Consider the following 18,836-nt stretch of genomic DNA (forward strand, 5'->3'; position numbering starts at 1 on the left):
TTGTTGAAGTGTGCCCCTACCCTCTCATTTGTTCCTTGCTATCTACCCAGCATGCACTGTGTCCCCCATTGGTTTCCCCCAACAGTCTTCAATTAATCCTGATTATCTCTTCAGGGGGGTCATTGTCCCCGAATGAATGGCAACATTACACGGTCAATTTACTGCTGTGTTCTTATCAATGCCAGCATTACATCACCTCTGATGTAAAAGGCCTAATTAGCTGGAAAATACATGACAAGTCAATTGTGGCAGCGGAGGAGACAGAATGAAACGGTGGCTTCGACAAACTTCTGCAGGTCACAGATAAAGTTGTTCTGCTGCTGCTGGGCTGTTAAGTTTCCGGATAATGGCTTGTCCTGAGGGCTGCGAGCCAATGTCCTGATTGATTATCTGCACATTTCAAAAAGTGTTTAACATATAAAACCCAATTCTGTTTTGTGTCAGCTAATAAAATTGTAGATACATTCTGCCCTAAAAAATTGTTGGCAATCTGAAAAAAACAAACAAACAAACAAACAAACAAAAAATATATATGTTGTAATGTTTGTACATATCTGCATGCTAAATGTAATAAATTTGCTGCCAAATGATGCAAAAATTGTTTGGATCCATGAGAGACTGGAGTTAAGTAGTAACTGTTTCTCTAATTTGAGGAAAAACAGAAAAACCTTCTTTATCTACACTATATAAGCTTCAAAAAATTGTAGTAAAGACAGCTTATGAACAGTTAAAGCTCAAGCAGAAATCAGAAGAAGGAGGGTGTTCAGCTCTCCCTTTTGTATAGTAAGAAGATAAGTTTTCTTCTCAAATTTTATTGTAGGATTAAATAATATGTTAAATATAATACACATTTAAAGTAGTTTTTCACTCCCCTCCAATGGGACAAATCTGCATGTGAATCTAGCTGCACCACAGAGCATCTCATGCAGTTTAAAGCATGGAACTCCACACTTTCTGGTTCAGCACGGAGAAAGCTCCCCGGATGGGAAGCAAAACGTCTTCAGCTATAGAATAGAAGTCCAGTTGGTTTGTGTTGAGATTTGGGGGGGATTTGCCATGTCCTGGATGACTGAGAATCCACATCAGCATTAAATTTTGATAATTACAGACAAACAAACTTAATAATAATAACAACTTGGTGGTTGGTTTGGTCCATTCACAGCGCTTGTGCCTCATTAGGTTTATCGCCAAAGGACCCAAACAGATCTAAAAAAGGCAATTGTCCTAATGAAAATTAAGATATTTGTGATTATTTTTAACTGTTGGTTTCTACTTCAGGCGATAAAATAAAGCACAGAATTCTATTTATTCATATTAGTACTGATTTGCCTCCTATGCCATGATAAAAATGCATTCATCTATTTTTGGTACTCCGTTAATGCTGTTGAGGGTCATGGGGGCTGGCACCTTTTTCAGCAGGATTTAACTGTACAGTTCGCCTGTCCATCACACAGCCGACTCCAAGACACACAAGATGAGCAACCGTGCACACACTAGAGACATGTACTGATGGATCGAGTGGCCCCACCTTCTCTCACTGCTGGGAATTGAAGCCAGCAGGGACCATTTTACATGAGCTGTCATGTTGTATTTTTGTAACCAATATCTGTGCACTTGTGATGTAGGGCTTTAAGTCCCGCCTACTTCCTTGTACACAATCATGGTGTCGCACAACATTTTAGGCATTAAATGACTAATTATATTTAAACGTGTTAGAAAAAGATAATATTTGAACATACAGCAGCAAGATAAGAACTAGGAGAATCAACAAGGACAATGTCCTATTTGTTTACATGGAGGGGGCGGGACTTAAAACTTATACTGGAATCAGCTGACAGGGAATCTGCTCCTGTTCTTGTCCTTGTCCTTCCAGGTTCTTGTCCAAGGTTTCCCCATATTTAGTCTTTGGTGCACACAGTCTGACCTAAGGTCAATTTTAAAATCACCATTTAAACAAATGTGCATGTTTTTGGGTTGTAAGAAGAAACCAGAGTAACGGAAAACCCCACACACATATATAGGGTTAACATGCAAACCCAGCGCATGAATAATAATATTACAAGCATGCAGATTATAATTTTTCTGCCAGAAGAAATGTATAATTTTATTGTTGTTGTTGTTAATTGTGCCTGGTTGCCTTGACTGTTTTTGGGGTGGTGTCAATACAGGAATTTTGGTGGCTGTAAAATTACTCGTCCTGCCCTGTTTTCATTCACCTTCAGGTGTGGTACCACTGCCCTTTTAATGCATCACATTTGATAGGTGAACAAAAAAAGGAAAGAAGGGAAAAACATACACATGCTTAGAAAGATAGATAAATAGATAGATAGACAGACAGAAATATAGATAGATATTTTAAAATATTTTATTAAATTAAATGTTAACATAATTGCAAACATTTTATGCATTTTAAAGCAATTTTTATGCAATTTGGTACAAGCAAGAGACTTGCTTAAGGTTAACTTAATATTTAAAAAATAATAAAGCTGACTGGCCAGAAGAGGAATCAGAATCACAGTATATGTCTGTATCAGATGTCAATGTTTTGTAATTCCAGCCTTGACTTAAAAAAGAAAAGAAATAAATTACTTACTATATTTAACACAAGAATAACAAAAAAAGCAATTCTGAAACTGAAAAAACTCAGCACACATTTTTCGCCGCAGCAATCAAGGAAAATGTGATCTAATTTCCGAGTGTTGTCGTAGAAGGTCTGAATCTAAATGTGCTATTTCCATTTTTTTTTAATGGTGTCACAACTCGACTCGTGAGGTCATGACAAAAAAAAGGGGAATTCACAAAATTAGTATATAAATTATTATTTTCTAATCAAATAAACAACAACAAAAAACTACATATATAACATCATCTAAACTTTTGTTGGTAAAGCAGCAGCCACGACATGCAGCTCACTGAATGTCTAGAGTTTTTAAGGTTTTAGAACATTTTTATAGTCTTTTTTAGACAGTGTATTGCAGGTTTTCATTTAAAGTGACAGACTATAAGTTAAAAGTATCAAAAGGCTAGTTAAAAAGTATTTGAGTTTTAATTTTGTGAAATTCGTCATTTTGAACACCTGCCAAAGAGGCATAAATAAAGTTTTATCCTTTATTTTTTTTTATTAAATTTTAAGAGGTTTTATTTAATGATTGGGCATGTTTTTGGCTGGGCGGAGCCTAATTTAATCCTGTTGCTAAGCAACATCAAAGACCTCAAATTAGGCTCCTGTTAGCAGGGCGGAGCCTAATTCACCCCCATTGCTAAGCAACATCAAAGGCATAGAATACCTTGGTGACATCACATCTTGATGACATCACTAAGCTTCAAAGAAGGTTAGAATCTGTGATTTAGCTCAGAGTTGAACAGAGTCCCGTTCACTTCACACGTCCATTTGAGAGTACTTAGAGATAACGCAAACACTTGTTTTCCTTACCATTTTATGATCTGTTGGTATTTGTTTTATTCAGCCATGATTTGCATTTGCTATAGCCTTCTGGCTGTTTTTCTTTGTTTTGTTTTTAAGACTCTTTGGTCTAGCAGAAGGAATTCCTCCAACTGCTTTGTAAACCAAAGGTCACCTTGTTTTATGGATCCAGAACCATCTCTCCATGAATATTGTCAGGCTTTTGATGCCCCACTGAACGTGTTTAGCAGTACAATAGTTGCTACACTTCATCAAAAGTCCACTCACAGCAAAAACTCGAGTGGTTTGTGGGCGCGGCGTGAAGCGCAGCGATATGAACTGCTCGCTCGCTATCGGAAATTGTCCGGGATGGAGGACAAAGACGAGGACCAAAGAATGGACATTTGCGAAGAACCTGACATAGAAAGAAAGCTGATTACCCGCCGCCTTCCCAAAAACAGGCAGTCTTTGTCAAACTGCCTCCCCTCTGGCGTCTGGGAGCGTCGTCATCCTTGCTGGTCAACGAAGTTCGCCCACGTGGCACATCGCAGCTATGAAATGGCCGGTTTGAACATAAACCCCCAAAATAAAAGAGCCAGCTTACCCAGACAGGAAGCCTTGTTTTACCAACGGAAACAAGATCGTGCCAATGGAGTTACCTCACAGCAAAAAACTGTATCCTCTCCTCTTCAGGGACTCCAGAAAGTTAAAGGCAAAGATTTTTGCGTCCAACCTCAGACGGACAATTCTCCGTGCAAAAAGACGACCGGTGGACGCTCATCAAGAGAGGAGAGAGTTGCCTTAAACAAAGCCAGGATTGAAAAAAGGACGGCTGTAGCCGCTAAGAAAAAGGTTCCTGGTTTTATGTTTGTTGGATCCCAGAGTGATGAAGACATGGACCTCTAGGTGTCTCACATGCAACCCCTCCCCATTTTTTTTATTATTATTTTTTTATTAAACCCTTGTTTGAATCCCCCCAACAAAAAAATGAAGAAAAAGGAAAACAAAAACTGTAAAGAATTCCTCCATCCCCTCCAATCCTTGTGTTGGAGCTTTTTTACTTTGAACTTTTTTTATTTGTTTTTGGTTTATTTTATATTTTTATTTTTATATTTTTATTTTTATATTTTTATTTTTATATTTTTATTTTTATATTTTTATTTTTATATTTTTATTTTTATATTTTTTATATTTTTTTTATTATTTTTTTTATTTTATTTATGATTTTTGTTATATGCTTTTGTAAATTATCCAAAAAAACAAAAACTATGGGAACATTTTCTATCAGTATAGGGACTGGTGCAGGACCAGCATGCACCAGGGTGGGGCCTATGGTTTTTTACCAGAGCAGAAGAAGCAGCAGGAAACAATGGAAAGACTGATCTTTGTTAACTGCTTGCCAAACTCGAGAAAATAAACCGTAAAAACGCAACCTTCAGGGTTTTGGACATTGGACTTCTTTTGCCTGTGTACGAAACATCACCACAGTGCAGCAGAGGCTCATTGATTAAACTTGAAGACAAAAGGCTGTTTGGTTTGACAAACAATCGCCTCAACATTAAGTAAAAAACCAGCCCGTGGACTAAAAGGAATAGTCTCTCATCGATGGGCATGTCGGATGTATGGATCTCAAGGATTACCATCAGACACAATTTATTTTGTCTTCTTTTGAAAAACTCAAATAACTTGTTGCTTCAGGCCTGGATCAACATGGCAGGAACCCTTGTTTTAACAACAGAAACAAGGTTGTGTCAATGGAAATACATTGCAGCAAAACACTGTTTCCTCGCCTCTCCAAAGACATTAAAGGCAAAGATTTTTGCGTCCAAAACCAGACGGACTATTCTCCGTGCAAAAAGACGACTGGTGGACGCTCCTCAAGAGAGGAGAGAGTTGCCTTAAACAAAGCCAGGATTGAAAAAAGGACGGCTGTGGCCGCAAAGAAGAAGGTTCCTGGTTTTGTGTTTGATGGATCCCCGAGTGATGAAGACATGGACCTCTAGGTGTCTGAGACTCAACCCCTTTTTTTAATTAAACCTTTGTTAAACTTCAGTTTTGAATCTCCCCCACTTGTGCCGCTCAAGGTGGCTGCATGTTGGAGGAGCTCTGTTACACTCATTCTGAGATATTACTTTTCAAAACCTTATTTTTCTTGATGTAAATAATTTCTTTGAATGATTATTTCCTCTGGTATCGGATGCTGTGCAGCTGGAAGGGTTTTTTACTGAAGCCTTTTTACTTTTGGACATTTTGTTATGATGCGCAACCATAACAAGTGTTAAATGTGAAGAACCCTGAAGTCCAGTCATGGTCAGAACCAAGCACACCGCCCGTAAATCCACAGGAGATAAAGCTTCCAGGAAGCAGCTCGCCACCAGAGCCGCCTGCAAGAGCACCCAGGCCACCGGCGGAGTGAAGAAGCCTCATCGCTACAGGCCCGGTACCGTGGCTCTCATGGAGATCCACCGCTACCAGAAGTCCACCGAGCCGCTCATCTGGAAGCTGCCCTTCCAGCGTCAGGTCCCAGAGATCACCCAGAACTTCAAGACCGACCTGCGCTTCCAGAGCTCAGATGTCATGGCTCTGCAGGAGGCCAGCGAGGCTCACCTGGTGGGCTCTTTGAAGACACCAGGACAACAGGACCGAGGACACATCGGGACAGACCGCTACAAGAGATCCTTCCTGCCCACAGCCATCAGCATCTATAACAACTCTTTAACCAAACCAGGATTATGAGCTACAACAATATTTAATTTCCCTTTGGGATTAATAAAGTATTTTTGAATTGAATTGAATTAGAATTTTCAAATGTTTATTTTTACTGTACTTAACAGTTTATTTTGTTTAAATTCATTTCACCTTCAAATTTGATAAAAAAAAATATTTTTAATGAATATTTTAACTGCTTGGTTTTAATTTTTGTCTGTTTTGGGGTTTTTTTTTGACTAATGTAGTAATGTTTCCTGTCTTCTTTAGTCCCAAATAATAATTTCAAAATCATATTAATTACTACAATGCTTTTTATCACAATAAAATAATACACATCTGAAAATTAGAAATAGAATACTAATGGTGCATTCTATTTGTGCTTGAAAGTTGGAACTGCACGAACCTAGGTTGCCTCTGCCGGAAGTTTTCAAAGGTGAATCTAACCAATGTCGACCATTTCTCACACAGTGCAAAATCCACTGAACTGAGTGACTGGTGTGTCAAATAGTTCAGTACTATCTGTCAAAACTATGGCAGCTCATTTTGCCCATCACCATAAACAGCATCTCTCTCACAGGGATGTGTCCTGAGCCTCCTGCTGTACACACTGTGACTGTTCAACGAAACAACCAGGCAACTGAATTGTAAAACATTCTCAACAGGGTGAGTCTTTCTACTGGCATGTAGTGGAAGATCTGGTGGTCAGGTGTGGAGAGAATGACTACTGCATAAATGCAGAGAAGACAAAAGAGCTGGTTGTGGATTTCAAGAGGGGAAGCCACACTCCCTCTTCTCTGTTTATCATTGGAGCAGCTGTGGAAACACTCCACAGCTTCAAATATTTTGGAGATCACATTTGCAGAGACTTGACATGGTCCATTAACACCTTCAGCATCCTTAAGAAGGCCCTCCAATGTCTATATTTCTTCTGAAGCAGGCCGGCCTCGACGCCCCAGGGCTGGCACCGTCCCATTGATGTGTGGGGGAGAGTATGCTCACCTTCTCTGTCACCACTTGGTATAAGAACTGCTCTGCGGCTGACAGGAAGGCGAGAAAAAAAAAAAAAAAGAAAATGATGCTCAGATCACTTGCATTAGCCTCCCTTCCATTCAGGACATCTACAGCAGCTGCAGGAAAGCCTATATTATGGAAGAACTGTGGAGCTTCAAACCAGAACAATGAGTCTCAGCGCATCTTCTACTCAAAGGCTGTTAGTCTTCTTACCTCCATGTCTCACTGAATGCACCACTCTGCCTGATCTGCTGGCTTAAAACCTGCTCTTTTTATTACTTTACACAGTATTTTTGGAAATATGGACCTTAAAAAGTTAAGAAAAGGTGTGATGCTGGTTCTCTGCAGGGCTACAGTTGTTTTCTTGCAATGTATATCATTACCTGTCAGGTTATAAGCAGGTTGCTGTTTGTTTAAGCAGGTGCCACAGCCGGACACCAGCTAAACCTACTACCTCCATCTTTAGCAGAGGCAGTATTAGTTAGAGGGATACAAATGAAACATTTGGCTCAGTTACAAGTTCAGTAAAGCCTCCAAACCTTTTGTTGTTGAAGACAAAGAAAGAAAACTCATCTAAGTGCTCGTTGTTTGCTTCTTTGGTGCAGTAATGTCAATAAAAGGTAACATCTGAGTCTATCCCTTAAATGCCTGAATTGGGAAAAAAGCATGAGCTGCTGTTTTTGGCGCAGATTTGAGCCCACCATAACACTCTGTTAGTACGGCTATTCCTTCAGCTTCTGCTGGCAGCAAAAATTTATGTGGCAGCAGATCCGTCTTACGGAGCGGCCCATCTGTCCAGAGCTGCCTTCGCTGGCAGCAGCTCCACTCGGCTGCAGATTGCTAATGTGGCATTAAACAATAAATGGACGGCAGGCTCTTCCTCCAGTCGTCTCTTCAGGCCGTCAGAGTCAGCAGCTGCACCATCCTGTTTGTTTATACCAATAAAACGCAAACTACACACTGGTTCCACTGTGGAAACCATCACAGAAAGCACTTAGATTCACACAACACATTTTATTACGAGTGAGTTCAGTTTTTGTGTTATATTTTAAAGTGGAATTGAGCATTTTGGGGAAAAGGCAGTCTCATTCCTAATGTTCACTCTGAAGTAAAGTTCATGGTCACACAGTGACAAGCATAAAAAGCCACAACAAGTTAACTCTGAAGAACCACTGTAAACCTTTCTTTGTCTTACATCTGTTATAAAAATAAACATGCTTTATGTTTTGGAGCAACAGCCTGATAATTCAGGGATTTTGATTGACATTAAAAGGATGACACAGTGTAAAACCTCAGAGCACAGCAGAAACATAAACCAGTAAGTTATACACAAGCTAGTTAAGAAAATGCCTCCACAAACTTCAAATCTGCAAAACTAAAACCCAGACACATCTATGAAAAACACATACAAATACAAAAACAAATCATAAATACAAGCACAGAGACTTTAATAATAATAAATAAAAATTAAGTGACAACTTACACACCATTTAGCCATTTTTTTAAAGCTAAAATACAGCTATCGCTTAGTAAAACCATGCCAATGCTACTTTCAGCAAAATGACTACTGGTGGCTAAACATACTACATCCTGGTATATACCAGGAATGTACCTGGTACTTACTTAGTACTTACCAGTGGTGTACTAACTGTATAATGGTGACAGGTATGCTTCGGTACATATTGAGTTGTATCAGGTATCCATACCTGACTATATATAAGTTAAAAAATCTTTGATTTTATAATTTTCTTTCTAAACAAAGTTATAAATTACAATAGAACAATTTATACAACAAAATTCACCCCTATTAATAGTTCCTTCTCATTCTCTTGAGAAAATGTTCAGCAGGTACATTTTCCCAAAGCATCTAAACTAGTAGCAGTGTATAAAAAGGGAGAAACTGTAAAATGGCATAATTTCTAAGGTTCAGATTAAGTTGTGTAATTTTGTGTCATGATTTTATCAGAGTACAAAAGTTGTCACACAGTCTGAGGTGGGATTGTGTTAGTTCCTTCTCTCGTTCTTTTAACAAGAACCTTCACAATCCAAAGCAGATTTGTGACTGTAAATGCAGAGTAAACAATGCAAATAGGCTGCCAAGATTGACAAAATAATATGAAACCATTCTTCTTAGATAAATATTCGGAATAGATAGCTCTCTTTTTTTTTTTACTTTCTTTTTAAATAGCTGAAAAACTGATTCACAGAAATGCAAACGAAACATTTGCATTTATAATTCTATTTGTATAATGCTGAAAAGATTAAAAGAATCTGGGTAAATACAGAACATATTAGCAGGGGCTTGATTGAAATCTAAAAGGATGACCAGAAGAATTAGAGGCTACTTGAATGTGACTCATTCAGCTATGATAAGTCATTATGAAACAATCATATGCTGACTTTGGACAGCAGCAGCTATCGCTGTCGTCAAAAGGTTTGCAAAGCAAACATGTGTAAAGCTTTGGGTGCTCAGAAGGAAAAAGAAACAGAGGTTTGGGGTTTAATGTGTGGGCGGCGGAGGCGTCCTGTGGAGGAGGCTGTTTTCTCTCCACACACCAAGCACAGAGCTCACCACCTCTGCTCGCCAGTGTGACGTTAGCTCGCTGAGGGGCGTTTATTTTAGCTGCATCGTGTGCGGCGGTCCGAGCATCTCTTTCATCCAGATCATTGCTCATCCTGAGCTGAGGTCTGGACACATATCTACTATACACAGTAAAAAATATTTGATCATACAAGATTATAGGAGACTACTTACTAAGCTTCAGTTAAAAATATGTACATCAAGCTAGTTTGAAATCAGTCAGCATTGTCAGCCTATTTGTGGTTGAGCACAACACTAAAGTGAATACAACATGACTAGGTTGCTTGTATGATAAAGTAGACTGCAACTGAGTGAAGCAAAGATCAGGAGACTAAGAGGCTTCTTCAAAACATTTAGAAAATGTATTAACTGGGAAAAAGTGAACTGCTCCCTCCAGGCTGGGGTTGAGTCCTTGCTTGAAGCAGTGAATTTCAAGTGTCTTGGAATTTTCTTCACAACTGATGATAAGATTGTCAAAGAGATGAGATAACATAGAAAGCAAACACAGAAACTGAAACAATTTTAATAAAATTCAAAGCTGACATTGTTGCAAAATAAACAATACAAACTCAAAATGCAGGAGCAGACCAAAAGCCTTACAAACATGAACAGGGAGCTAGGAACCAAGGCGCAAACAATATGACCGGACACTGTGAGTGTAAACTGGGAGGATAAGTAAATATATGGGGTGATTACTGAGTGAGTGCAGCTGAGGATGATGAGTCAAGGATGACTGAGAAAAACTATGGCCAATGACACAAGAAAGACACAAGTAAACAAAACCAGAAAAGGCCCCAGGCAGGAGGTGAACCTGCAACCTTCTTGCTGTGAGCCAACAGCTTTAACAACTCCTCTTTTGTGTCATCTGACTAAAACAAATGCCAGAAATAAAACTCAACTTACCCCATTGTCATGACAGTACCCCTTTTAAGGAATGGGTCTTGACGTCCCAACAAGCTAAAAGTGTCCATCTTGAGTCAGCCAAGTGGAGGGGAACCTTAAAGGAGGGACCAGGCAAAAACAGAATCCAAAATAAAAACAAAAATTGTCTTGGCGTTGACAGCCCAAGGCCAAACAGGCAAGCAATGAGAGTTCAAGTAGATGTCCTAAAACCTGTCCAGGCTGGTAAGACAGTACATGTGGACAGCCCAGGAACCATCCAGGCAGCAAAAGAGTTCTGGAGGCTGGTTTGAGAACCGTTGGAGCTGGTGACAGAATTCCAGCTAAAAACAAAACTACAAGCTAGAAATCTGTTCTGTTTATGTTCTAACCTTCAAAGTGAGGGTTGGACATTTTGAGGAGATATGGATAATGACAATAAGCACAAGATGGATACAAGCTGCTGAAATGAAGGTTGGCCAGGCTCAGCCTTGGAAATAAGGTGAGGAGCTCCATCATCCATGGGAAACTTGACCTCTGCAGTAGTAAACTGGGATGGTTCAGGTATCTGAATAGCATGCCCTCTGGAGGTTTTTCAGGTACTTCTCACTGGAAGGAGACCCCGGGCAAGTCCAAAAAAATCGCTGAAGAGATTATGTCCTCTCTGGCCTAGGAGCACCTTGGGGTCTTTGTTGCTGGTGAAAGGAAATCTAAGTTCGCCTCCTAGACCTGTTGCCTCTAGGACCTGACTGCAGATAAGTGGGTAAAAAAAATGGATTAATGGAAAATGCACCAAACTCATTTTTGTTCGAATATTTTCAACTCAGAACTGATGAAAATGTGCTTCAAATAGTTTAGCTTCACTTTTATAATTAAAGTTTAGAGTGTACCTTGCCTCTCACCAAATGATTGCTAGAAATAGGTACCAGCTCCTGTGACTCTCCAAGGAAAAGCAGGTAAAGAAAATGTATGGATGGAATATACTAAATCATAATTCCTCCATTCAGCAAGATAAGTTTTACTAAAGCAAGTGTATTTCTTTTACAGGAGAAAATGTGTGCACTTCTGCAGCCACTGCTGACCTGTTTTAAACACGTCTTTGAGCTTCGCCTCTCTCAGCAGCACTGCCAGAGTCAGCAGGTCAAAGGTAACGAGGGCGTCATCATCCTCTACTTTGCCTAATTACAGCTCAGATGAGTGTTTGGCCACTGCAGCAGTTCGAGTGGTCCTGATGGGAGAAGCGTGGCAGCAGTTCAAAGTCCTGTTATGGAAATCTTTAATATTTAATACATCGATTAACATTAACAACTGAGGCAGAACTGCTTCAACAGTTCCATTATTATTTGATATCTCTCCATAGAGCAATGATGGCTGCTATAATGAAAGGTGGATCTCTATTTCAACCTTGAAGGGGTTGGGCAGAGTGCCAGTAATGAAGACGTATTAAAGCTTAATGTAGCTTAATGTAGCAGGTGTCATATATATAATGTACAGAAGCTCTTTCTAAAGCATTATATTCATCGCTACTACCTTAAAAGCCACTAAATCTTCTGGGCTAAGTTAGTCTGGCTATGATTCTCTTCCAATTAATCAATAGAAAAATTGTTAACACACCTTAACTGGGATCCATTAGGGTGTCCTGGGGTAATAAATGCTCCCGCGGAGCTCAGAGGGAGGAGGGCAAACTGCCTGCCGCACTCAGGTTAATGGGCAAAGTTGAGAAAAGTGACCACTAAATCTGCAAGGACACCACATTCACACAGACTGAGCTTTTGTCGCTGGCAAACGACCATCCCTAAGAGCTCAGCGTTGATCAATTGTTTCAGTGAGATAGGAGGAAGAACATCAAGGCTCCGAGGAGACAGAACCAAGTGTGATTCATGTAACCTCAGCCTGAATCCTCACAGTGCAGGCTTGCACAGATACAAACTTTGATGATGCACCAAAATGTCACTGTGGATGAGGTGAACGCTATTTCATAGATCTTTACAGTTGCATCAGTTTCTTAATACACAGTTATTTACATAGAATTACATGGTTACTTGCAAGCACAAATAGTGGCAGGAACAGCAAAAGGTAACACTTCTGGTGCATATAAAAATAATATTAAAGTTATTTCCAACAGATCATATCAACATGTTATTGTGTTCATAATTTGATACAAAAATCCTTCTTCTCCAAAAAGATGAGATGTACAGGGGATCTCAGTTTCTCAACAAATGTGACAAAATCATGTCTGCCTAAACAGTTTGCCTCAGAGAAAGACTTGAAGGGATTTACATATTTCTTCATTGACAGTGCAGAATATTGTTAAAACTTTTACAGAAACTGATGAATGCAAGTCACTAAATGGAAAACCGCAGTTTGCATCTAGACCCAAAAGAAGTTTTACTGTATCTGCACTCAGATCAGGTATTTTATTAGAACATTTTTAGTTTAATCTCTACATGTTTTTTGTAGATTAATTGTGATCAATCATAAGCAGTGCTGTTATTCCTTCACAAAATCATGGTATGACTGTTCCTATACTTGCTATCTGCTGCAGATAAAAGCCAGTCAAGCCTAAAGAATTCGTGCTGTGAATAAAAAGAATTGTCAACATGTCTAAAATGAGACAAACTAAGAAGAACAATAGAGGGTTTCAGCCAAACTAGATGGAATCTTACATGCTATTTTTTTCTACAAGGATTTTAAAGTCTGGTAATCTGAAATGTTTAAAGACTGTGGCGATTGTTAAAATTGGCAACATAAAACATCACTGCAAAATGAAACTTTTGAACAGATAAAACTACCAACTAAAAAACAAACTAATCTTAGGACTCAGTGTGACTGATTCACCAGAATCTTGACACAGTCACAGATTGCCCAACACTTCACCTGAATTTCAGAGCAAAATAAAATTTCTTTTTAGTTCAGGAAATGTCCTTTGTCCCTTTGTCACAAACTATTTTTTACAAACTTCTTACATCTGTCATGACCCTTTAAAGCAGATTTTTCTTAGTGTCTGTGTCCTGCAGAAATAATCTGCTGCTCTGAAGTCTTTGTGCAGCTATTATTAGTATTATCAGGATGAGTTAGCTCCAATGCATCACATTCTAAGATGGCCCCCTGAGCATCAAGGCAGACAGAAGGGGCCAGTTCAGTTCCAGATCTACTCTGAACCATCACAGAATTAGATCAGCAGGAAAGTGTATGTGACAAGAGCTAATTAAGTCACATCATGCTGCTAAAGTTGGCGGGAGGAGGAGAGAAGGGGGGCACCTGAGGTAATTGCATTTACTTCATCTTGTAATGTGCGCCATCATAACTGCTAATTCAATTGTACAATCATTCTGCCAACTCCCGGCCATTAGGCACACATTTAATTGCTTCCATAAAGCTTTTAATATGCAGCACACAGAGCAGGGGACGTGACACGGGCCCTCGCCAACAGCCAACATGCAGATGTTCCAACGCCACTGTGAAGACACAGATGTGTGCGTGGCGTTATTGGACAGTCCTGTTTCCAATACATCATCATTAGATGAATGTTAGGTTAGGGATGTTCTGCTGGTGGTTGTGGTGGGGGCAGGACTCAGAGACTGCATGAACAGAGATCAGCTGTAAGATGTCTTTCAGCATACATGGGTTTTTTTCATGCAAAGAACAACAAGCTTCTCAAAATTTCAAGTTCTTCACAAAACATTTAACAACAATATGAAAATGAAGTCAAAAAGAAAAGTAGATTCATGCAAACAATTAAAGAGAATCTTATTGTTTATTAAAGAAATGTGCTGTCAAATATGACAGAATTAGTTCAAACACAAAAGTAGCTATGTTTTTAAAAATTGTAGAGGTGAACACCCAATGGCTCCATGCTTTTACGTCAGCTTTTATGCATCCATTCATTTTCTTTTACTCGCTTGTCCTTTCTGGGGAGCTGGTAGCTATCTCAAGCAGTCACTGAGCGAGTGGCGGTGAACACCCTGGACAAGTCGCAAATCCATCACAGGCACACATAGAGACAAACAACAATTCACATTCTCACTCACACCAAGGGGCATTTTAGAGTTACCAATTAACCTAACATGCATGTTTTTGGTCTGTGGGAGGAAACCGGAGTACCTGCAGTAAAAGACCCCAAGCTGGGAGGTGATCCTGTGACCTTCTTTGGTTTTGTTAAAACAAAACCAGTCCTATCTAGCACCTCGGCTGAGGTTAGCGATCTGTCTTCTCTTACTGAAGTGAAATTTGCTCTCTATAATATGAAAGTCACTGCCTCTAATGCTACCTTGACCTCGCACAAGCTATCCAACTTACACCTGACCAAAATTACTTTGCAGCTTTCATCAACAACCTCAAGCACATCTTCATCTGCAGATCTTCTTTTATTCTGTCTAGTATGTTTTTAAAAGGCTGTCACTGAGTGCCCAAAACCAGTTGGACTATCAATAACCAAACTGCAAATTAGTGTAATTTCTATATATATATATATATAACCATCTCCAAAAGGCTTTTTTACAGAGACAAGAGAAGAGGAGTTCAAATTTTTCTTACAAAATGTCCCTGAAGTCAGCTGCAACGAAAATGGCTCAAAAGAAAGGCTGTACAGGAGAGCTATGCCACTTTATCCTGTTGTATTTTCACCAAAGCATGTCGCAGACATTTCATTAAGACATCAGGAAATCGTGTCAACTTGTAAAAAGGGAGGTCATATATCTCTTTAAAATGCTGTAGAAGCCTCCCGAGAGCTGTTGGTGAGACACTGAGACATGTGATAAGCAGACATGCTCTGTGAATAAGGCAAGAAGGAGGCAGGTCTGATAACATCCTGTCATATATAACCGGCGCACAAAGCCCACAGGAGACAGAGCATCAATACCCACACATGTACACCATCATTACTGTCCCCACACAAAGCCTGGTGTCAATAGCAGCCATGTTATAGAGCCGTCTCTCAAATTAAAATCTTGTATCAAACTGCATCTGATGGCAACAACTATTTAGTGACCATATTTTACAGCCAAGCCAATAAAAAGTAATAACCGTTGTATTTAATGTATCTGCTTCTGCCAGCTGCCAGGCAGAAAGGGTCCTTAATAGGAGCTGTCAATCACTGTCAGCACAGCGTGACACACAACAAGAGGCCGACTGTAATAAACACAAGGAAGGAGATAACACCAGCCCCCTTGCAGCACGCTCCTGTTAACTTCCTGTTTGTAACTCTCATAATTTGTCTCACTGCCTGCTCAGAGTGTTGCTCTTGTCGCTTTATCACTCGTCCTATTTTTTCAGGCAATAATTTATCTGCAGATGTTTGTCACTAAACTTGATGTGGGCGCACGATGTTATGACAAGAAATAGATCCATGGAGGGGTTTAATCTAGTCAGTGATATAAAACAGTCAAATCACATCATAGTGAGGGTTTATACTGCTCTGCTTGTTAGGGCAATAAAGCAACGTTGGGGTGCCCCATGTTACCAATAATATCCTGGAATTTATTGCCATAATTTCACAGAAATTTAAAGATTTTTAGTTATAAATAGAAAAATAGCCCAACCAGAAAGGAATGCTTAACCCCAAACAGAACTTTCACCTTGTTTACATGTTCCTTTAAACAGTTTTGTTTGAGATCCCATTCACACAGAATGATGACCCCATTATGCTCCCAATCTATTAAAATGTGTCTAGATTGTGGAAAATTAGGAAAACCTTGTTTACTGTGAAGTTCATAACGACTGCAACACTTTATTGCTGTATTCCATTTGAATATTGAGAACTTAAATCTGGGAATCACATCAGACCCAGGCTAACTACTGTTAGCACACAATTCAAAAACAGTGGATTTCTTTGCATTCAAACACTGGGCCAACATGATCACTAATAGTAGTTGAACAATACAATTTGTGTAACTGGATTACTGAGTTTCAAACTGACAGAAGTGAAAATAAAACATTTATTACTGCAGCTATTACAACTTTTCAGTCAGCTGTATTGGCTTTTGAGGTCAGACCTGGTCAGGAATCTCCAATCTTTCCAATCGAAATTTTGACTTTTGTTTGACGTTGTAGTAGATTTTCCCGACTTGGAATTTGAAAATTTCAACTTCCAGGTACAAATGGAGCGCACCACTGGCCAAATAGGCTTTTCTCTTCAGCATTCTCCTGCATCCTCACCATTTTTAATGCACCCACACTGGTAAGCAACTACGTTTTAAAAGACTAAGAACAATGCTACCACCATGGGCATCACATCTGCGCTAGGTTGTTTCTATAACAATATCACAATCACGGTTGTAGTCTAGGCATGAGGTATGAGCTGCTGCTTATGCCCAGTAGTCATTGTCCAATAAGTGGGCTACACCCTAGCCTGGTTGGAAGTCCATCACAGGAACACAAGGAGACAACTGGAACAGACAACCACTCATGCATTCAAGAAAATGGATGGATGGATGAAGTTGAGATTATTTGGTAGTTTGGTAAGAAAAAAAAGGTGACAGTAAAGGCCACACTGAGCTCTGGTACTTATTAATTTAGAAAAAAATCAAACAAAACTAAATGTTGCTCTGATAATAACCTAACCAATCTGGAGAAACATGACCTGATGTTCATTTCTTGGACTATCAAAACTTGTCTTTTGTGCTGTTGCATGCATGGTGAAGGTGCGTAAGGTAAGCTCGTGTATGGTGATGCGTTTGTGGGTAAACTCTCTGTGAACTGTCTGCACAGCCTCTTGTCTCCTTGATTAGAGGACAGCAGTGTGGGTAATGAGAGCGCAGCGTTCTGGCTGCAGTTTTAATCTTTATAAAAAGCTTCACCCGGGTCCCCCGTCCCACAGGAGGGAGATTAAATGCTTCTTCACATTAGTAATGTCAGCACAAAATGATTATCTTTTCTGAATAATTTATTCTTCAGCCCAGCGTAATTTTCTTATCTCTCCCTTTTTGCCTCTTTTACTCTGCAGGAGACGGTAAATGGCTGTTAGTCTCCAGAAAACCTATAGATCGTTGTTTCCATCAATCAATTAAAAAACACTTACCTCACACTCAACATGATTTATATCTTGTTAATAGAATTGTCTCACTATATCCCTGTATTATTAAAGCCTTAATTCCATTAGCTGTTTGCTTAATGCTTTTTTTAAGGCTGACCTCCAGCAGTATGAAGATAGAGGAAGGATTAGTCTGTTATTGGCCAGAATACTGAGCCTCTTTCTGGGAATGCTGTAGGTCAGGGCAGCTGGAGGACTCTAGACGCTGACTTCTGATTGCCATTTGTTGTCCCAAAGACCTACTTTCATTATTTCCTATTTACTGCTGTGGCATTCAATTCAAAGACCACCAGATCTTTGCACGCTCCGGTGAATCCTAACTTTTGAACTTCCAAGCACCTGAAAATAAACACTGTCTGAACTTGATCTGAGGTCAGTTTCAATGTAAATATCAAGTGTTTTTCTTACTATTATTTTATGAACTCAAAACTGTTATGATTGCTAAAGACCTTTGTTATTTTAAATATCTATTTTTTCCTTTTTTATAATTTTTTTTTTTACTAAAATTAAACAAAGAAGAGGAACAAAAATAAAAACATAACATTGGTTCAACTGCACACATTGGTTTAAAACAATGTCATTTTTGGCCCTTTTTTTGCTTCTCTTTGCGTGAACTACTGTCTGTGGATTATTTCTGCAGAACAAAAGTTCATACTTTTTCCCTTTATTTGTTTATATAAATAAAAGTACAGCAAAAAAAATGTTTAAGTAAAACAAAAAAACAAAACAAACAAACAAACAAAAACCTCCACATCTGTAATTTGTTTTCAGATATTTCTGTCTTTATTAGACCTTCTTAACTGCTTCTTCCTCTCGTCATATTAACAAAGCAACCAGCACTACGTATATGCTGGTGCAAACATAGACATTAAGTTTAGCAGGTTTCTGCAATTTGCACTTTTTCTGCATCATGACACAGCAGCTTTATATTGTCTTCACTGCACAGTTTAAAAATGACTGCCTGTCACAAACACATCAACAACAAAAATGACAGAAAGAACAGGAAAAATGTTTTCTGACAGTGAGCTTCAAGTTTTAACAGATGAACAGGGGACATTCCTTAAAACTACATGAACAAATCTGACTGGAGGAATTATATTCAGATTGGCATTTCTAAACAAATAAATGCCATTTTGGGCTTCATTGATCATTACTCTATCTTTTGTTTTACTTAAATACAAAGTGCACACTTTGCACTTTTCACTGTGAGGAGGGTCCAACCA

General features: G+C 39.1%; 1 protein-coding gene across 1 annotated transcript; it reads left to right on the top strand.

The window, feature by feature from the left end:
• Window positions 1-5,703: 5,703 nt before the first annotated feature.
• On the top strand, window positions 5,704-14,117 carry LOC119617684 (histone H3-like). The gene is made up of 2 exons (XM_037979523.1): window positions 5,704-6,024; window positions 14,045-14,117. The coding sequence occupies exons 1-2, from the start codon at window positions 5,711-5,713 to the stop codon at window positions 14,115-14,117; spliced, it is 387 nt and encodes a 128-aa protein (XP_037835451.1). The 5' UTR covers window positions 5,704-5,710.
• Window positions 14,118-18,836: the final 4,719 nt, after the last annotated feature.

Source organism: Kryptolebias marmoratus, linkage group LG14 (genome assembly GCF_001649575.2).
Source record: "Kryptolebias marmoratus isolate JLee-2015 linkage group LG14, ASM164957v2, whole genome shotgun sequence".
Lineage (NCBI taxonomy): Eukaryota > Metazoa > Chordata > Actinopteri > Cyprinodontiformes > Rivulidae > Kryptolebias > Kryptolebias marmoratus.

Coding starts and splice junctions, on each gene's coding strand:
- LOC119617684 (XM_037979523.1), top strand. CDS start 5,711: ATGGTCAGAACCAAGCACACCGCCCGTAAATCCACAGGAGATAAAGCT. Junction 6,025..14,044: donor GCTCACCTGGTGGGCTCTTT/GAAGACACCAGG, acceptor CCAACGCCACTG/TGAAGACACAGATGTGTGCG.